The sequence below is a fragment of the Helicoverpa armigera genome, chromosome 1 (genome assembly GCF_030705265.1).
Source record: "Helicoverpa armigera isolate CAAS_96S chromosome 1, ASM3070526v1, whole genome shotgun sequence".
NCBI lineage: Eukaryota > Metazoa > Arthropoda > Insecta > Lepidoptera > Noctuidae > Helicoverpa > Helicoverpa armigera.
This window is the reverse complement of record NC_087120.1, coordinates 16,426,437-16,449,449: the sequence shown is the minus strand read 5'-3', so window position 1 is coordinate 16,449,449 and position 23,013 is coordinate 16,426,437. Positions and strand designations below refer to the sequence as shown.

At 35.4% G+C, this 23,013-nt stretch overlaps 1 protein-coding gene across 2 annotated transcripts in view; it reads left to right on the top strand.

The window, feature by feature from the left end:
- LOC110372460 (sensory neuron membrane protein 2) overlaps positions 1-23,013 on the top strand; it is a 72,948-nt gene that overhangs the window by 8,822 nt on the left and 41,113 nt on the right. For both annotated transcript variants that reach the window (XM_021329198.3, XM_049840534.2), the window contains exon 4: positions 21,043-21,303. In XM_021329198.3, coding sequence (XP_021184873.2) covers positions 21,043-21,303 — 261 coding nt within the window. The remainder of the gene's footprint in view (positions 1-21,042; positions 21,304-23,013) is intronic.

The following is a 23,013-nucleotide window of genomic DNA, read 5'->3' as shown; positions in this document are numbered from 1 at the left end:
GATCAGCATGGCTTCCTCTGGGTGGTTGTTTCAAGATTTGAGTCTTGCTGGTGCTTATAACCAGGCCAAATCTGCGGCATGAATTACTTAGAGAGGTCACAAAACTTTGGAGGGATTCAATAGAATCGGCCATGAGAGCAACATCGTCAGCGTACAGGATATCCAAGATTGGAAGTTTGGTTACCTGACGCTTAGATCTAAGGCGGGAGAGATCAAAAATGCTCTTATCCGTTCTGGAATTGATGCTTATTTGCCCATTGCAGGTTCTTGCAGCATCACGCATCACAGAGGCAAAGTACAAGGAGAACAAAGTAGGAGCCAGGACACAGCCCTGTTTTACGCCGCTGGTTACTGAGAATTCGTCTGAAAAGTCATTTCCATGCCGAACTCTTGCCATCATGTTGTTATGGAATTGGCGTATCAAGTTGATTAACTTTTCAGGACAGCCGGCTTTCTTGAGCACAATCCACAAGGCTTCACGCGGCACTCTGTCGAAAGCTTTTTCTAGGTCGACAAAGCACATGTAGAGAGGACGATGTTGCTCCAGGCTTTTTTCCTGAATTTGCTTTACGACAAATATGGCATCTACCGTACCTCTCCCCGGACGAAATCCACATTGGGTTTCCGGGAGGATAGTTTCCGCGTGTCGGGATAGACGGGTGTTAATGACGTGGGCTAAAATCTTCCCAGCCGCTGAGAGAAGGGAAATGCCTCTGTACGAACTGCAATCGGCTATGTCACCTTTACCTTTGTACAATTTACAAATGGAGGCATCTCTCCACTCTTGCGGGACGACTTCGCACTCCCATATTAGCGAGATGAGATCATATAACCTGTTGTTAATGTGTTTGCCGCCATACTTGTACAGCTCAGACGGTAGGCTATCTATCCCAGGTGTCTTAGCGTTCTTTATTCTCCGTAGCGCAGCAACAAATTCTACAAAGGTTGGTGGTTCTGCTAGATCTTCAGCAGTCGGTAGACTTTCAATAGACTCCATGTACAACAGGTCGGCGGTCTGACTACTGGGATTCAGAACGTCGTTGAAATGTTCTGCCCAACGAGCTAGAATATCTTTCTGGTCAGTGAGACGTTGAGTTCTCTCCTTATTGTACAATGGAGCCGTCTTCAAAGTTCGTGGACCGAAAACAGTCTTGAGACTCTCGAAAAATCTACCACTTTGATTGGTATCAGCATAAAGCTGTATTTCCCTCGCTTTTTCCACCCACCATTTGTCCTTGAGAGCACGTACTTTCCTCTTGAGACTAAGATGAGCTTTTCGTCGTTCAGCAACATCTGGTAAGAGAAGAGTGCGTCTATAGTTCTCCACTAGTATCTTAATTTCCGCGTCGGAATCGTCGAACCAATCCTGGTTTCTCCGCTCCGGTTTTCCAATAACTTGCAAAGCACAGCTATGGAGGTGCTGGGCGAATGAACGCCATCTCATTCAATAATGGGCATCACTGCAAATTATATTGTGGGTAAGCTCGGCAAGAGAAATTGTATTGGAAAATTTCTATTTCAGAAATAAACAGTTTCACAATACGGTATCGCTAGTTGACTAGTTATATTTTAAATCCTACTTAATTGGACACAAATTGCCTGCTTTATTGAAGAGAATCTTCTCTGAAAAGAGGAACACGAAAGCAGCTTTATTTCATAATGATGCCAATACACTGTATGTTTTATTAATAATACATAAGTACATATAAATTCAATCTCTACAAGTAGGTTTATAGATGTCCTCGAAAACTTAATATAGATTCCTAGCTTTTTCCTGGGGTCCACCCACGTCCCGAGGTCACTTCCCACATCCGGATAAAAAGTCCTGTTTTAGATTCTACACAAAGCAGGTACATAGGTAGGTGTACTGTGTACTTAATTAAGGCACAAGTACACCAACAACATAAACTTCAGGTTTCTTAAAGCTTAAGAGTGTCTATGGAGTTTCTTGCCGGTTCTTCTCCATAAGACCCACTTTTTGGAACCTCGCAACAAACTTGACGTTTCTTAAGCACCTGTAATAGGTCTATTTGAGATAAAAAAAACCTTTGACTTTGATTATCAGCTATGACTTTTCAATGATAAAAAATTATGAATAAAATGTGCAATTTTTAAAGTAAAGAGAGTTGTTTTAAGAAAAGCAGTCGTAAAAATGGGCCTGAATCAGTTCAGTAAGTATTTTTGACCAAAAACTCGGACAGACAGACAGAGTTACTCTCACATATGAGTTAGGTAAGGTGATGATTGGACATAATTAATGCGTGATAGTCACACGTTAATTAGTCGCCTGGCGTGCAGCGGTTAGCCTAATGAGCTGTGAGAGTGCTGATATAATTTCTAGATTATACACTCTCACTACATAATAGATTGGTTTGGTAACATTAAACTATGATTGGTTTAACTAATAGCCAACTACTGTGCTTACGGCTGTCATTTGAACGACTTTGGTATTCGTAACCATAGAAGCTTTATAGTCTGGCAATCATTGTTACAAAGGGGTATGGGCTTGCTCGGCCCCAACAATCTTTTTGTTCATTCAACTATCTAAGCTTGATACAGCAAATATCCATTTTGATTAGTACAAGCATGTAAAATACATATACCTAATAGTATGGAATACAGGTATAATCGCTTTGCCCGGGTCTGACTTTCTTTTTGCAGCCAAGCCAACAAAAATCCATTCTCATTATAACGTGCATATATCATGGAATACTATGCAATAATTAATATCACTAATTAGGTACTATTCCAGTTACAATTATCGAATACCCCTACTACATACTGTATTTCTAATACAGCTTATATTTCTAAACATATAGAAATTCAAGGAATACCCGATACAATGGTTCTTTTGAAACTGTTTTCCCGGGTCTGACAAAGTTTTTGTTCAAATATTCTATAACCTATACATACATTCTGGTTTTCACGTGCATACTGAATCCATAGAATAGTATGCATGCAATAATATTGTATCATTTCCAGTTACAATTATCGAATACCCCGTATTTAGAAATACAGCATGTATTTCTAAACAAATACAAACTTTGTACATATGTATACTGTATTTCTGGATAGAAGGAAATTCCAGGTAATTCTGACATAGTGGTCCTTTTGATACTGTTTAGAGTAAATAGAAACTTTATCCCTACTAATATTATAAATGCGAAAGTAACTCTGTCTGTCTGTTACGCTTTCACTAAACCACTGAACTGATTTTAATAAAATTTGGTACAGAGATAGAGTTGGCCTTGAGAGAGAACATAGGATAGTTTTTATCCCGCACTTTTGAAGAATTCTCTTGGAAACGCGATGTAACCGAACTCTACGCGGGCAAAGCCGCAGGCGGAAGCTAGTATAGAATATATGTAAAATGTTGAGAGACGGGAAATGCAGTCAAAGGACGAGCATCTTGTCCTGCGTCCATAGCATTTGATTCTCGATTCGTTGAGTCCGATTCTCAATTGACTGCACTTCAGAAGCGGCCATATTGAAATATGCTTGTGATTTCCTGTTTGAATTTGTTTGCGATTATTTTGACTATAATTAATTCAATCGTTTAGGCTATAGTATTTTTATTTTTTGTAGTAAGTGCCTACTAAAAAAAATCTAATCTTCGAATTAAAAACCTTTTTATTTTAGTTAATTTATAGGTATTTTTAAAAAATTTTGCCATGGCCATCTAGGCTTTGATACAGACTTTTAAAAATACAAGACGATGCCACCAGTTTGCAAAATACATTGTTTGTAATTTTTTAAACCCCAAATAACCTTATTTACAGTTTTGGTCCAGTTTTTTTAAGAGGTACCATAAAATATAGCAACCTATTTTAAATCTGGCTGACTTTAAAGGCTAGAATAGGAAATTTTGTATGAAATGTTGTGTTCAAACAAACTATTTTGCTTGAAACACACACACAAACATACACATTTAACATAGGTAAATACATATTTTATGTGTACCACTAGGTACTGCTCTTTGCAATAACATAATTTCCTAGTTTAATTGTTTGCTAAACTGTTCCACTAAATGTTCTCAAAAGTCCATTTTGAACCAGAAATACCTTCCATATTTTACTGGAATATAAAATATAAATTAGCTCATTTAACAGTTTTGCGAAAACGTTGCTAGTTCAGCTTGTAAAACATACGTGAATTACTCTATTCAAATATGGAGTCAAAATGAAACTGCTTTCAGTTAGCTATTTCCTGAATTTTCCGTTCAAAGTACCACCGTACCTACCTACTTTTTATTTTACAGACTTTCAATTCGTAGAGTACGTTTCAAAAATAACTCTTTGTCGTAAAATGTCACCCTAAACGTTAACAATAAGAACAATTTTGGCAGTTTCACGCGAAATTCTACACTCAAAGCTTAGTGAAAAACTGTAACATTGAATCTGCTACACGTTTTCAAACTAATATTTTGTAAAGGATTTTTTTTGTTTGTATGTCAAGGCTCCAAAATTCTGACACGATTTTTAAATTCTACCTAAATTTTTGGTTGTCAGCTTTGTTGATTCGTAATGTCCAAAATGGCTTCGAAATAACAAAACACTAATTCATTAGAAGGTAAATCAGATAGTAATTTTAGTAACTTTCTAACACGCGTATTAAAATCAGGTTATCTTATCCTGTTATACCCTTGTGTGATAAGACACTAATTATTTCTATATCTATATTTTGTCATAAAATTATATTTTTCAATATTATATTATTTTATTTCGTATTTACTTTTCTTCTTAAGAAATTGTCCAAAAATGATGCTTCACTCAACTCGCGAGATGGCGCGCATGTCTGTAGTCTGTAGATTATAATAGCTCACTAACTAATATAATCAGCGTAATTATTTATTGTTTATCAACTGTTGCACATCCCCCATATTGTGTGATATACTTAGTGCTCCCTTTTCTACATTATTTACTCAATTTTTCCCACATCCCGGAAACTAACTACGAACTAAATAGGTAAGTAAGTAATTCTCGAGTAGTCACACTTATCGCGGTTTTCTATTACTAAAACAATATTTAAAATAACTTCAATGATTCAGAGATTACCCCCTATACAAGCTACCAAACTCACAATCTTCAATCAAAGATAAAATCCATAAAACGACTAAGTAATAAAAAAATACCTAAATTCCATAGGTAAGAACAAGAAGCAAGTACAAATAAATACCTAAGTACTCAGTAAACAATGTTTACGTAAACCCATTGCGATAAAAACAATCAAGAGCCAGTTTTGATAATAATTATAATCATTAATTGATAAAGAACGCCCTGCTTACATTAATCTGTGCTATCACACGCATGGCTTCCACAACGAGGAATATTTATATTACACAAAATATAGTTGATAAAGTGGAAAATCAGTGAGCAGGCTTCTGAAGAAAGACTTACTCCCACGTTACTAAGCCGAGTTTTTTGATGATATTTTGTAATTATTATTTTTATGAAAATTTTGTTAATATTAGATGGTAGGTGCTTCTCACTACCAATTATTAGCATCTCAAGTGTACCATACAACTCGTTACAGCTGATGCTACCGTCTCTTCGCAGTATGTGAGGTACCGGGGCGTGTGACGTCACACAGCAATACATCACATTGTTGTACTCACGAATGGCAATAACAACTCCGTGCTGTCGGTTAGTGCGGGGGAAAGTTTCAGCACACGAGTGCGTGTGTTCAAATATCATTAAACAAATAGTACCGAATAAAAAGCGTTAATATAAATTAAACACAGTGCTGTTTCAGAGTTTTGTAAGCTAACGCGCTCGATACGTAATTGTAACTCTATTGAAATATAGAGTCGTATACTACATCACATGATTTAGATATTACATCTTCATTTATTTTGCCGGATTTAGTTAATGTTTATTATTTCACAAGTGAGCGCGATTGTAACACTACCAAGTACCGATGACAGTCTTTATTAAATAAATAATTCTAAGATTAGTGCTAGGTACGTGATAAAGTTGTACGATAATTTTCGCATCGAGAAAGTTAACTTGCGAAACTCGCACTAAGCACTCTATCTGCGTATACATCCATCATTTGTTCTACACAGCAAGAATCACATTAATTTTCAAAAATACATTATCATCAATTATGAGCCCAGCTCTTGTCGGTGCAGCTCCTTGCATTTACGCCTATCTAGCGCCAACTCCTGAACTTCTTTATACGTCACAACGTTAAGCTTTTCAAAAATACATTCTAAATAAAATACCTAAACAGAGTTCCAACAATAGCTATATAACGCAGTTAAAAAAGCTCTGCTTCAACAGTCTCCAAACTAAACTGTCGTAGTTTAAAATAAATGCATTGCTCCATGCGCTCCTCAGTTTGACGCTTGATATTTTTATTCACTTTACCTACAGCAAGCAAAAACTGCGAGTTCAAATGTCCATCACAATCGCGGGGCACGTTTTGATGAAGTTTAAAACGGAATATACATGGAGAATAAAATTACGAGCAGAGATAATGGGAAATCTCCCAAGAAAGTAGGGAGCAAAAATGTGGGTGTTTGGATCGAAGAACGTTACTAGGTACTGGGCTTTCATACTCCTTTCTTGGAACCAGACCATTTTTTAAATCAAATCGCCAATTTTTGACAGATGTAACCATGAACCTGGACGCCTCGTTAGTTTACTAATAACTGATCGTTTTGTTCACGCCTACATTACGTTTTTGAAATACAAGAAGGCACTTCATCTACCCGTCTTATGAAATCTTCGTTCATCTTTCCTTCATCCATGGGAATATCCCATAAAAAGTGTACGACCTGGCGACACTAATGTCAACTGGCGACACTACTTAATATTAGAATAATCAATTTCAGAAGATATGATAATCTCATATCTGTACTGTTTTAGTAGGCTAAGTCGTTATTGATAAAATTAAGCTATAAAAATTCCTTGGGTACATAAACTCTCAGATTATTGTGTCCCCTGAAAACTATGACGCAATATTTTATTAACTTTCTTATAAAGAATGTTTTTCTTACAAAGTGAAGCCTGATAAACTCTATAAATATAAAGTAAATTGTACTTGAACACAACTTCACCTTGTTTTCTTACATAGACTTAAAAATAAACTCTTTGAGATGTCAAAATAATATATTTTTTTTTAGGAATAGAAACGTTTCTTGATAATAACAAGATTCTTATAACTTCTGGCTAGCCTTTTTTCAAGCATTTTGAAAGCTACATACCTATATTATCTCTTTGATGCGAAAATACTTATATATCTACTGCTACACACATTTTAACACATGCTTTCTTTACATACACATTTTAACGTCTAATTTACTGAAAATTTCAAATAAGCTATGTTTATTATTTAGCTCCCAAACTGAGAAAACGGTTTGGAAAATTGTCACATAATTGTCTTGTTATGTAATCACTCCACCGGACGCTTTAAATACTTTCCAAAGTTTACTCAAGCCACAACCGACGATGGAAAAACGTACAAACAAACTGCACTCATACAAAAACAGCTAATGCAGTTCACAATAACGTTAGATAGATAGATAGATAGATAGATAGATAGATCAATCTTTATTGTACACCAAGTAAATTAACAGGACAGGACATCACAACACAGCGATTTCTTCCAGACAACCCTTGGATGGAGTTTATCTGTAGAACACAATGAAAAACGGGTAGTTAAGGGTGTACATACATGTAGATTATATATAATTGATAAATACCAAAGATATACAAAATTAATAAATAAATAACGTAACGTTATTCATTGACTCCTGAAATACAAAAACACAGAGCTTTAATATAAACAAGGGCTCGATATTTGTATCCGCTCTCAATATCGGCGCAGTAAAGTTGCATCGCCTATATTAATTCAATTACTGGAGTACACGCCAGTCTCTCGAAACCTCGAATATTACATTTCAATAATACGTATACGTAGCTACAAGTAACACCACATACGATCTTGTCCAATTTCAGCGAACACTGATTGCAATCAACCGACTAACTTAGAAAAGTGAATTTAATCATAAGAGCTAGTGCTCACTGGTGACTTTTGTCACTCTTAGGGTGCGTCTACACGGTGCATGTAGCTGGAGCAAGTTAACATGCGCAAGTGACAAGAGACAAGAGCACGCGGGTGGGTATATAGCTTTGATACATGCGCGAGTCGCTGGACCCGCACGTTTTTAAAATGCATGTAATCTGCGCATGTGCCTCAACATGCGCAAGCTACATACACCGTGCAAGTATGTGGATATCTATGGATGTCACCCAGTTGTCATTTCTTAACATGCGTGCATCTCCTTAATCCATGGACTTTATAAGGTTCCCAGTGCGCTAGCTCTAAAGGTTAAGCAACCCTTGGTGCGTTCTCTCAATAGATGGGTTACCTCATGTTTTACTTTATACTGTACTTAGACTTTTGAAATTAATAATTTAGAAGCGACAAAGCTTTGTCTTGCTGGACACTACAGCTCAGGAATATGGCGGAATAATACATTATACTGGTCTTCTTTAATGTTAATTAAAATGAGGACACCTCAGGCAAACTCTTTAATGTCCTTTCTCAAGAAATATTAGGTATTTTTTTAGCACGTTGCATAAAACACAGTTATAGGCACCGTCTGGTCCTAATTAATATACATTATAGAGGCTTTCTAATATTAATTAAAATGGGGACACCTCAGGCAAACTTCTTTATGTCGTCCCTCAAGAAATTTTTATACTGTACTTAGGTTCTTCTTTTGTTTTAACCACGTTGCATAAAACACAGTTATATGCACCTTATGGTTCTAATTAATATACCTACATAATAAAGGTTTTCACATACTAATTAAAATAAGGACACCTCAGGCCAATTCCTTTATATCTTTTCTCAAGGAATCTTTATGCTATACTTCTAAGTTTTTTTAGTTTTTAACCATGTCGCATAAAGCACAGTTATAACACCTTCTGGTCTTAATTAATCAGGTTTTACCTGCATGGTTCTCGTATTGAGTTCCTGTGTGTTTCTGAATGCACGCTAAATCAGTGGGTTGGTGTTTGAATAGCTTTGGCAGTCATTACGGGTAGCTAGTAGTCCAATACCAAAAGTCTAACAAACACTCTTAACAAGGGATTGGTTGTCCAGGTTAGACAGTAAGTCAACCACTACAATGTTATTATACAACTAGCCGTTTTCCCGCGAATTCACCCGCATCCCAAGGGAGCTACTGCCCGCACCGGGATAAAATATAGCCTAAGTATGTCACTCGCAGATAATATAGCTTTCTAATGGTGAGAGAATATTAAAAATCGGTCCAGTAGTTTTTGAGTTTATGTAGAAGATATTATTCCCAATTGGGAATAGGTTAGACAGAAGATGATTTATAAATAGAAAGAGTTTATTAATCGTTTCTTTAGAATTACTCTCCTCTCATTCTTGAAATAAAAGGTTGTGACGGACAATAAACTGATTTCCGTTTTTTCGTTTGAGCTACGGAACCCCAAAAGCGTTATTAGTTTTCCGATAGTTTTTTGTTGAATGTTAAGTGTTATTGAGTACCTACATGTTTTCATTAATACTGAATGAGTCGAGTGCCAGGATTACAGTTTTCAAGAGTACTCAGCAACTGAAAACGGAATTTCACAAAGCGATACTTTTTAAAATTTGCATGCAACTGTTAACAAAAAAAGCATTTTTTACCTGAAAACTGGGTAAACCAGATACTGGTATTTTCAACATTTTCATACAATTTGATGACCTACATTAGACCAATTATTGAACTACATATGAATTTGTTACGAAACCTCAACATTTTATTTTTTACTTTGATTCCCTGCCCTCGATAGCATGATAAAAAAAAACATGGCGGTCCCGTGTTCTACATAGTTTTATCTTCCCACGAGTAATTCCCACAGTTTACTCAGAATAAATTACCCGACCGTGTAATTTATTTCAGCTATTTACAGTGCTAAGTTTTCAAAAAACAAGCAAGTGGGAACAAGGTTGTATTTGTTCAAAGGTATTGCATCATAAGCTTGGGCCCGATTCTGATAAGTTAATCATGTTCAAATTGCAATAGCAGTTTTAACCTTAGCGGGCATTCTGCTACTAAAGACCAATCGTATTCCAATGACATTCGATTGGTTTGCGATTGTTCTGCCATTTGGTCTATACCGTAGTTTGTGCTTCAATCATATTGCTATCGTAAATAATTTTCAGACAATATGGTTCATTATTAAATCACAGAAACAGATAAAACGTTTAGTTAAAAAAAAAATGCGGAATGCCACATACGCTTTATCATCATATAATCACGACGATTGGATCTCAGTCGGATATTCATATTCATATTCATATTATTTATTTGCATTCCACAATGTATAAAATAGGTGTAACAATATGGCTTAGAGCTAGGTACAATTGTGGACCCTGTAGGGCACAGCAAAACAAAATTAAAATTAAACTTACAACTAACATAATAATTAATAAATCTATAGAGAGAAAAAAAAAATATATATAAAAATCCAACAATTGACCTTATTATTAAACATAAAAAAAAAAATTGTGTAGGAACAAGCATAAGACTAGACTATAAGACTATAGGCTATAAACAATTAAGTAACAGGTATTCACTAAAAATACTAAACAACAAAATACTGCAAGATCGGAAAGTGTGATGTGTTATGTACTGTGTTGTGTGTAGACAATATTGTTATCGTTCATGTATTCGTTTATTGAGTAGTAGGCTTTGTTAGTAAGGATGTTTTTGAGTGCGCGTATGAAAACGTATGTCGCTTAAGTAAAATTAGTAGAATCGAGCCCCTGGATATTATGTGCATAAGGTTATCTGTGGAGCATGAAGAGAGATAAACAACAGTGATGATTATTTGATCTTCATTAATTACCCTCCTTTCGTTAAAAGAGTGGTGTGAGTTAAAGAGCTTTTTAACCGGGTCTGTCCAACAAACCTGAACTTCGAATTACATGCTGTACGAATATTATAAAGAGGATATTTTTGTTTGTGTGTTTGAATTCGAAAAGCTCCGAAAATGAACTGTATTTTTTTTAGTTTTTAGTTTTCAATAGACAGAGTTAAAGCAGGAAACAGGCACAGAAGTAAAACACATAGGAAAGAGATACAATCGCCTTGTATAAAAAAGAGACATGAAATAAGTATTTCTCTTAACTCTTTGCGATACTCTCCTTATACCAAAAATAAAACTGAAGAATAATTTTTACACACAAACCCATTTTCAGTAGTAAATATAAATAAATATTCAATTTATGATAGCACAATTTTAACCTAGATATCTGACACTACCTTTATTATTATATAGCAGTCATTTGTTTCATCACAGATTTATAAATATCAAGCTCCAGGAATAATTCTAAAGACGAGTTCCGAGAAATTCCTTCACTAAGTTAATATCTGATGTCAGTTCTATGTAACTAATACTAATGAATCCTGGAATATCTAGGTATATTGTTACCAGCTTTGCAACGAAACACGATACAAATCCGGTTCTCAGGTAGAAATGTCTAATTAACTGACGAGCTAGGTATTTCTATAATTACGATTCCTCATTGTTCCGGTATTTTGTTAAATAGTTAGAGAAACGGTATCTCACTGTTAATTTGATTAGCCCTGCAGGTCCTTGCATAAAGTATTTTGCTTCAAGTATAATTAAAAACGCTGAAGAAGAAGAATTGTATTTTTATAGCAAGAATAGTTTCTGCCTGCGGATGTACCGTAGAAAATAGTTCTTGCCTAGCCTTCCTCAATGTAAAAAATAACTAAAACTGTAGTTTTTTTCAAACAAAGTTATTTATGAGCGCGTCCGCTGCTTTATTAATAAACTTCATAATATAATCATAGAATTTAATTGATGTGCATTGAAAAATTTCTTTCCATCTGCAATTAATAGATACCGCTTGAAATAGGTATTTAGCAATATGAAAGGCTCGTGGGTCCGTATGTACATATTTGTGGGGGCGCCCATACCGGCCTATATGGGTAATGCCTCTATAATCAATGGTTTGCATGCCACGGATAGCTTTGCTCATAGACTCTGCGTGCATTTTGTGCATTGATGTGCCTATTGCAATGAAGCGTTCAGGATCTACTTAGTTTTGGTAATCACAATGTTTTGTGTTGTTTTGTTTTCTAGAAGTATGTACCTACCTATGTATGATGTATACCTATAAGATTATATCATGGTTTTTTGTTTTCACTTATATAAGTTACATAGGTATGTCTGTCTAACCCTTTTGTCCAATAAAATTAATTTTAATAAGATGTTGTATTATCTTTAAAGGTTTGTATTAATTATTATCATCTTCTGCCTAGACTTGTCCCAACTATAGTGGGGTCGTCTTTTTTAAATGATGCGACTATCCATCCACAGATAGAGATATGTACATTGATTGAAGTTTTAAATTCATACTAAGAATATAATGCTAATTAGTTCTTCAGGTTACTAAGAGCTTAAGACAATTTTAGCCTTTTCGACCTATAACGTGAAGATGCTTTATTTATAGTATCCAACGAAATGAGTCCGCCCACTCTCTCAGACAAATAAAATTGATAAGGTTACAGTCCCCAAAATAGTATGGAAATACTCGGAAATATTTATTCCGTATTAATATATTATCTGACCCAAAAACATGACGTTGCATTAATTGATCTGCGAGCATTTCGCACACCTTCAAAATGTTTCGCAAAAAAATATACTGACAAACTGAAAATGCAATTCTCATACCAAGAAAAATTTATTGACGACCATTTAAGTTCGTTCGCACCAGTCATTCATAGATACTGCGGAACGAACCTTAAAAGATTTAATTTTTCCTTTCTGAGAACAGAACCCTGAAACTGTTTGAAGCTACTTTGAAATGAATATTATTCAAGTTTGCAGTGCCGTCATTACGAGTTTCTGTAACGAGAAATAAGATGTTTCTCGTTTGAGAGGCTAATGAAATGGTCAAGACGGAAGACCGCATTTTGTAAAAAAACTAAACTTCGCCTCAAGGTGTGCAGAACATAATTAATTAAAAGAAGGTGGTAGAAGGTAATAACTGTGTTTTCTGCAACCTGCTGAAAAGGAAATAAAACACCTAAATACAGTGTGAATATTTCTTGAGAACCGACGCAAAGGAGTTGGCCTAAGGCGTCTCCATTTTAAGTAATATTAGAAAACCTTTATAATGTAATATTAATTAAGACCGTTAGGGGTTAATAACTGTGTTGTATGCATTGTATAACAAAAGAAGTACCTAAGTACGCTGTAAAGATTTCTAGAGAAATGACATAAAGGAGTTTGCCTGAGGTGTCTTCATCTTAATTAATATTAAAGAATACCTCTATAATGTATTATTCCGCCATATTCCTGAGCTGTAGTGTCCGACAAGACAAAGCCTTGTAGCTTCTAATTAATTAATTTCAAAAGTCTAAGTACCGTACAAAGTCAAACATGAGCTATGTGAGGGTCTTCAAAGCATAATGTATTAGGTTTCTTAGGGTTCCGTATGTGTATATGTCAGTAAGAGGTAGGTATGTGAACCTTTTGTGTGAAAAACATTGTTGTTGTATGTACTGGAATTTAAAGTAACCTAAACTTTTTCTAAAATAGGTAGGGACTGAAATTAAATAAAGTAAGTACTCAAGATGCGTATGAAAGGCGCACTTAGGTGAATCCATTATGTAGTTTTTAACACTTACGGCCAGTTTCTTCATCAAAAGTTAAAGTTAAAGTAATGTTTAGACATTACTTTAACTTTAACTTTTGATGAAAGGTAACGGTCAAATTCGTTTTTTCAAGGCTAAAGTGACAGCAAAATTCATAGAAAAATTGAATTTAACCGTTACTTTTACTTTAGACATTACTTTGACTTTTACTTTGGCTTTAACTTTTGATGAAGAAACTGGCTGTTAGGCAGAAAATATAATAATTTAATAAATCGCCATATATACTTTATCGTTCACATCTAACCGACAATACGTTATGCATAACTAGACGTTGACATTCGGCGGCTAATAGGTAGTCAGTTTGGTTTGAACTCAGCTTTATAGCTGAAATATAAAAAAACAAAATCAGTGTTCCGCACCCGACAGTTTTATTTACCATTTCTATTTATAACGTTGTACTTTTACGCCAAAGATAAATAAGAAGTCTGCCATTTGAGTTTAAAAAAGACGCAGAGGGCGGTACGGAACCCAACAGTTGTCAGCCTTGTTCGTTTTATTCTAAGTAGTGGTCTCTTTCAAGCTTTTACTTATTCACGGTGCATTTATACGTACAAAATAATTACCCAGGTAGCGACTTAGGAAGACATTTCGCTTGCTCGCTTTTTACACTGTCTGTTCTTGTCATGCTCCTGTCGTTTGACTAGGAAATAAAATTACTTGTGTTTTGTGTGAAGAGTTTTCTTTCATGTTTTTGTGTTATTAATGGTGTTTTTTTGTAAAACATTTTATGCACATATTTTCAGTTCATATGATTGTAAAAAAGTGCTTGTTTTTTTTCGATTTATTCCCCGTACAGTGGAATAGTTAGAATGTAGGCACCTAAAAGCTAAAAAATAGGCTGTACGAAGTTATATGAAACCGGCCAAAACCGGAATTTTGTAACCCAAAACCATCGATGCGATGTTTTCCATCCAACTAGACGAACTTTTGTAACTAAAATTTCCACAAATTGCGAATTGTTCTAGGCATTCCCTGGCGTAACAAAACCTGTTATGAATTTTCTAACTCTAAACCCATCACATGCCTACTGGCTGAATTTGGTATTTTTGGTTATGAGTTAAAAATAACTATCATAATACCTACAGATTTTTTAAAATAAAATATCAAGCAGAAATTATGAAATTGTACGATTGGGACAAGTCGGGCAAAGCCTACAACCATGGTGGTTGTATTTTATTATAAAGAGGACATTGAGGACATTTAAATTCTTCCTGTTCTGATCCCAATTCTATTTGGGGTCGGTCGGTGCAATACGTCTTACACTTCCATTCCTCACTGTCACTCGTCATATAGACACACACTCCCTTCTTATTCATGTCATCTTTCAGACAATCCATCCATCTTTTCTTAGGTCTTCCTCTCCCTCTGCATCCATTTACATTCATACTTAGCACACAAAAATATTTTCATCAGTTTCCTCCTCTAGCTTTTGTTAATACATTTCTAGTAAAATGTGGTTCTAGTCAAATACTGAATTCGGAACTATTATAACAGCTTCTGACCACTGTTTTGAGCTTCCAACTCGAAAATTATCCGCGCTTGCATTTCAATTTAAACGCTGTCCAAACACTTTGAACAAGGGAAACTGTGGTGGTTTCAGTTTAAAACATAACCGCGATAGAATTACACGATAATCCGTCTGAAATTCGAGTATTTTAGTGTATTAGTAGTCCATTTAGATTTCCTGCCGCTGCGGTATGTTCCCAATGAAAACGGGGCCGTCGGTGTTTAGACCCTAGTTCACAGACGACGTAAACGTCAGTTTTTTTGAAACAACTATTTATTGAATCATTACATTTAATTTTTAAAGTAGTCTTAATAAGGTCGATGAAATTGGGCTTAAATCAGTAAAAGTCTAACGCTATGTCTCGTTCGCCCTCAGCGTATGAAAGCTATTTGATGATAACCCCACCTAAAAGTAGAGGGTATCATACATTTTGAATTTTATGTATACCCACATATGGGTCCTAAAATAGGTACCTATTACAAATCATCAACATAGCTCAAAGCATGTTCAATTGATTGCTTAAACTTAGGTCAGCCTTTGACTTTGATATTGGAAGGATTCCATACAATATTACTGTCGAACTGCAATAACGATCTACAGGCATTTCCAGTAATTTGGAACATTCTACCAATATTGTAAATGTTTGTTCTAGTTAGAGAGAAGCTAAGCAACATTGCATTGGTTGCTTTGTGACTTCCACGGCTGCTCTCTAAAGGCTGCATCAAAGGACTTCTAGGAAACAATAGATGAGATAGACTAAGACAGTATTGGCTGTTACAATTACTTGTATAAACTGCATGCGGTTTACACTGGCGGAATTCGAAGCGCAATTCTGCTCAGTTTACTACGATGTAGAATTTAGATTGTTTTGGTCAATGTAGGAATAAAGCTTAAGTAGCGTATTGGCAGTGCGTATATGCGCGTCAATCGCGTGAATTCCGGACAGATATTGATCGTTTAAATTCTCTCTAAGACCCAGTAATATATAAAATTAATTGAAAAAAAAAACAATTTTAATTTAACTTTTATTGAAGACATTCAGGATATCTGTTACGGCTAAAGCCCGAAGTACACTTATGTTTAGCGGTCGGGATATTACAGTTTATGCGTAACCGGCCGTATGCGGCTAACCGTGGTTGTATCCTCTTATCTTCGGTTAGAACTAGGATTACTAGAACATATACCTATCATCTTCATAAATATATATTCAGTTATTTGAACAAGTGTTATTAGCACCACCTTTAAACAAAGGCAGGGTGATAAAACATTATAAAACACTTTAGGCATGTTGATCAATATTACCTAACTATTTAGCTACTAGCCTTTGAAGTATTTACACAACTTATAAGTACTTATATAACAACCCCGTCGCATCGCCAATAGCAACAAGATAAGGGGGAAATCCAGACAGATCTATAGAAATATATACATATAATATTAAGTAGAGGGGAAGCGTTTGTCTGGCGTTTCGCGAAAGCTTTCCCAACTGTGTCGGATAAGGCGGGCAGTGGGCCAGTGGGCCAGACGAGACAACTGTCCTATAGATATGCGTTGTACTACTTAGGGGATATTATTGTTAAGAAATGTACCTTATTATATGAGTTATAGTTATCGGCACGGATATTGAGCTCTCGGCGGAAGAGTGGGGATCGCTTTGCGCACTGTACACATAAGGCAATAACCCAATAAATCACTTGCGCAGTCGAAGGTCAGGGCTCAATATCCGTGCCGACAATTATATATTGCGAGTTAAAAGTTCTGTTAAAATATTAAGGAGTGATGAGGTTGTCAATACTTAGAACTGACGTTTCATGCCCTTTCGTACATGTTTCAAGTTGTTTTATGCTTACCTAATAAATGCTACCCCTGATGTCAGTACAATATGGTTTAGAAATTAACTACTACGGTGAGAGAAAATATTTCGGACTAATGATATCAGTAAGGATTTCGTACCTATAACATTTAAAAATATAGCATCTTTAACCTTTTATAATAATAAACCTTTTATTTATTTTAAAAAACATCGTTAACAACTTTATTTACAACCTTTTGTCTACGTTGTTTACACTTTTGTAAAAGTTAGAATAAAACGTAATTAATCTAGTTTTGTACTCGTGCACTAATTAAGACAATTACAGCAACTTAGTGGCATTCTATTGTGACGCTTTTTTCCTTGTTTTTTGTACTGCACGTGGGGATAATTTGCGTTCTTCACATCGCTCGAGTAAATAGCTCATATCGCTCTTAATAGACTATCAATCATAATTATGTATTAATTACTACTTAACTCTGTGAAAAACTACGGCTGCAACTACTAAGATGAAAAATAATTATTACTTTTCGAGACAAAATTGTACAGACCTAGGAACTTAAATCCAGGTAATTTTGCAAGAAGTTACCACTAGTAACAAGAATTTTAATCAAGCATTTGCAATTACCTACTATTCTGCCTTATCCGTCAATATGAATAATTTTGATAAATGCAATTTCTACCTTCAATAAATTTTATTACATCTCAAAGAACAAATAACCAAGTCCTTGAAAACCTAGTTTTCGCTATTAAATAAACTTACAAAGGCATCCATGTCAGTCTTATAGGAAAATATTATGAGAACACGTCTCTAAAGGGAAGTTCCAAGAAGCAATGAAAGGCTAGGTAACATAATAATATTGCATCATATGCATAAAATCTAGTATTAAAACAATTCAGTTAGTTTGTGGGGGTGGGGTGGCCGCCCCATCCCCCCCTGTAAGAAGCTTTAACTCTTAGGGAACGTGGCAATATCTTTTCCTGGAAAATCTAGGTAAAAGTGCGCTTATGAATATAGTGCATTTTATCATTTTTGCTATATTTTTGAAACGCGATTTTGTTTTATGATACAAAGCGGGTTGTAACTATCTTGTGAATTCTAAGTAAGTATATTACCGTCATAATGTACCATCATCATCATCATCAAATGAAAAAGAATCAATATTACCTGACTTATCCCTGAAAAAACATTTAAACTTAGCTAGGATAAGATATAATAGATAGCCTACCTACTAAAACTTTCCTTAGTTTTGTTCATCTCGTATTGAGGACCGCCAAATACCTATATGAACAGTTTACTTACTTCTAAGAAACGCATTTGACTCGTAAATATCATGTCAGGATTATTTTGCATCCAAAACAGGTCAATAATACTCAGATCTTTGACCTTAAAACTAATATTTTATGTATTGATTTCGAACGTTATGGCTCTATTTACGTCTGCAAACTTCAAACTGCGTCAAAAGATTTTATTATTTGTTTTAATCGCCTTTTGATGTTATGACATCCATATTTTAAACAACACCTATTTTTATGTAGTTTTATAAACTTACTAACGATTTTCTCGACGTTTCACCGGCATCCCGGGGGAATTTCTTCCCGTACTCAGACAAAATATAGTATATGTTACTGGGGAATAATGTAGCTTCAACAGTGAAAGATTTTTTCAAACTGGTTCAGTAGTTTAGACTCTACAGCAAATCCCAGTGGAGCCCACCAGGGCCAAGGCCTGCCGGGGCTGCAGGATTGATCGGAAAAGTTACCGCGGCCCTGGTACATAAAGGGCTTCAGAAGGAACATGATGGGTTTTAGTCAGTAAGAGTCTGACACTCCCTCACGCTGCTAACCCACAGTGGGAGGGGTCATTTGATGATTTCCATAAAAAGGTAGACACTTTAGGGTAGAATAAAACTACAAACGTGTCCTCTTTATATGTAGGTAAATAAGTTTTTGGCTTGCACTCCAATGGAAACTAATGGATTAACATTTACTTTAATTCCGTAATTCCGTACTACTGAATACAGATCCCTGTAAATTGTATACATTCATAAGGATCTTTGCAAGCTCTCATGAAAGTCCAGAAACTAGTAGCTCGGTTTCAAGATTACAAGTCTTGGAGACGAACCAACTGAGAAACTTTATACAAATTCATTTTCACGTTTTGGTGCATAAGTTTGTTAGTACAACTTGGTAAATATACTCAGAGGATTCTAGTAGTTGTAGGTTTGTTGGTGATAGATACGAGTAGTAAACAGAAATATCTAGAATTCTAGATGTAATCGGCGTTGGAGCTGTTAATTAGCGTAAAGTCTGTCGAGAGTCAGATCAGTTAGCACCGTCAGCTTAATGGGAATTTATTTTCATTAAACAAATATATAGAGGGGATATTTTATATTAAGACGTATATATTTACATACTTTTCATAAATGTAGGTTATACGGTATTGCGATTTGTCAAATACTTAAATGGTAGGTTATAATAATATGGGTGACAGTTTCAATGTTAAAATTACTGGAAAGTCTAAGGGCGAAAAAATAAAGGCAAACTGACACTAAAAAAAATATATAGTACTCAAACTCAAAACTTTTTATTCAAATTAAGCTGAAAATACAGCACTTTTCGAACGTCAAAAACAAAAGACAGCCTCTAAAACGCAGCTTCACAACTTTCTAACTGTTTTTGCTGGGAAGAAGAAGTGGCGCAACAAACTCCCCAGCAACACATGTCTATCATCTTATACAGAACATGACCAGTTCTATTCATAGCAAAAATAATCATGTTTTGTGCTATAACCTGGAGGATTTTAGAACTAACAAAAAATAAACATAGAGCAATTGCAACAGTATTTTAGAAAGAAAAACAATTGAAGTCCAGGATTGTTCCGTCCTGCGCTTAATTGGTTTGACGAGTGCCTGCAGTTTGAACAATGTAAGCCCTATTTTATAGGACTCGTTTTCTGCACGTTTCAGGCATTAGGAAATGTAGGACAGACAGGGAAATACAATACTTGTGTTTTGCTTCTGATTATTTATTAACTGTTGGAAATAACAAGCTCATTTCATTTATTACAAGCTGTTTACCAGCGGTTTCACTCACGTCCTGATAGAACTACTGCCTGTTCCGGGATAAAATATAGCCTATGTTATTTAGGAAAAGTGTAGCATTCAAACAGTGAAATAATTATTCAAATCGGTTCAGTAGTTTTGAAGCCTTCAGACTTCAAACAAGCTATAAAATAATACTATTTATTATTATATTCAGTATGGACATTTATTTTTTCATTTAGTACATGTCTCTCTTTTTATTAATTTATTTACGTTTATTTTTCATTGTTTGCTAGTTGAATATTACGTGAAATACGTTTGCTGTCAACGCTCAAAGCCTTCACGTGCCAAACACAATGATCGCTGGCTTTACAACTCATAATATCATCGATATTTCCATGCAAAAATATTTCATACCTACATACATATATGTACTTGATTATATACCTTTCAGAATGACACGACATTTTTAAGCTTTCATTTGTATGTATTTCATTTTTAAACTTAAGTTCTCCAATTTATGTGCTTGGCTTTTAAAACCGTGTAAATCGAATAAATAGAGATAAGTATCACTTATTTCTTTCAAAATTATATTGAAAACTAGGTTTCCAGGTTTTACGAATTAAAAATTATTTATTCACAAAATATTTACATTAATTGAAAATAAAATGAACTTTTGGGTACATTACCCAGTGACAGCGATGAGGAGCAATTTTTTGATGCCCTATATTAGTTTTAGGTTTCCAGGTTGACACCCGCGTCCCGAGATTGACATAGAGTTGCCGTAGGTAGATGAATGGTGACAAATACTATCCTATGCCCTTCTCCCCCTAATGTTCACCTCTGACACCTTAAGCGGTTCAGCCATTCTTGAGTCATACGAAGTGTAGTTACACTTCACGACTTTGTTTTATACATATAGATTTATATATTCTGCAGTAAATAACGACACATTCTTTTGTTTCAGGCCGTAATCCAAGTAGCAGAAAGTCTATTCCCGTACCTAATGTCGTTGCTACAAATGGCTATGGACGAGGTGTTCAAAGAATTTAACACGCCAATAACTACTATCAGAGTGAGAGACCTACTGTTTGACGGTATCACCATGTGCAAGCATCCTACGGGTCTGGGCATCATTGCTTGCTCCATCATCAGGGATATTGCTGACAACGCGCAGAATATTGAAGAGAAGCCTGATGGGTCTCTTGTGTTCTCGATCTTAAATTATGTAAGTATTTTTAACTTTATGTATTGACTAACGGCGGATTTTGATAACATACGTATGTAACTGTAGATTTGAAACATAAACTGGGATTTGACATAACTTGTGTGTATGTGGTTCAGGTAATGTTTTATCTCTTGTGACCAAGTCAGTTACAAGTTAATAAAACATTACCTACAGATGAATAAGTTATTGAAATCCGTAGTTAGAAATCATCTGTCTAGATTTCTCCCCACATTTATGATGATGATTATCCCTAGTTTACATGAAACGCTCTATCTGATCCAGTACAGTTTCCTGGGCACTAGACAACTATTTCTAAGTTAGAGTTTCTGTCTTCTGATAACCTTAAACGACTACCAAAGACACATAAGAAAGCCCCAGTTCAACGTGCTAAAACATGGAGTTACTGCCTATAACAAGCTGGTTGGCCCATCCACGAACCAACTACACCTTCTTACTTTGACCAGTCAACCAGTAGCTATTACTTAGCTCTCAAGATTTAACTTAGCAAAGGTATTTAATTCAGTGTTCAAGAACATACTTCACGAAGGTAGCTGAATGTGGTTCGAATCGCCTTTGCAAGATTTCTCATTGCATACCGCAAAACCTGAAGTCCTATATATAATGATATATGTACGGACACTGAAACACGACTGTCGGTCGGGTTGACCTACAAACTTTGTATTACTAGGCTAGCTAGATAGGAGTGCCTTTCGAAGATAGGATTACAAATTAAATTAAAACTGGAGAGACAAACCTAATTTCAATAGGTTATGGAGTTGCGGACTTGTTAAATAGTGTTTGCAAATATGGGTCATTGGATCAGGCGTAATCAATCCACCCAGAAGAAAAAACCATCTTGAAAATAAGATATATTTTTTTACAGAAATTTGGAAAATCTTAGATCTTGCACTATGCCTTTGGTTCTGCAATAAACCGCTCAGAACTCAAAGCTCTAAATATTTATTTGCATGTTAAGGTTGTTCAGTTGTTAAATAAATACCGCTAATACCGCATATAATACATACCGCTTTGAGGTATGAGTAAATATCTCAAACAGCTGGACAAACTTCATTAAATCAACATACACCCCCCAAAAGCGAGCTTCTTACATTCACCCCAAAACAAGCCATATTCTGACGTCAGAACCTGTTGCACACTACACACAGATCTTCGACAATTCTACATTAACGCAAGCTGGCCGGTATGACAAACTGCGCGTATTGATCTTAATTCCTAGAAAAGGTCGGGAGTACCCCCCCCCCCTTTTTCCCCCACTCCGGTACGCCACGCCCCCTGGCAGATGTCCTAGTCTGAAAATAGACGAGTTAAAGCCTCTGATTACGCATCAAGGGAAGCCGGATGAAGTTTGAAAAACTGGTCAAGTGGGAGTATTAGATTTGGCCAGGGGTTTTTTCTTGACCAAACATGTCTTTATAAAAATATCGTATCGATGGTTTTATAAAAAATAAACATGTTTCGTATGAAAAATCTTAAACATGAAAAGTACTCATAACATATTAAGTTTTTATATTACTCAGATATAGGCCGATTTAACACTACTGGTCCACAGGTTTTAAGTGAATAATGGAATATCAAAGACAGATTTAACAAATGATGGCCGATAAATGTAATGATCCTTTTTTTACGGAGAAAAGGATCTCTAAAAACCGCAGTAAACGCTTTAGCGCGCTACAACTTCATTCCCCCCTA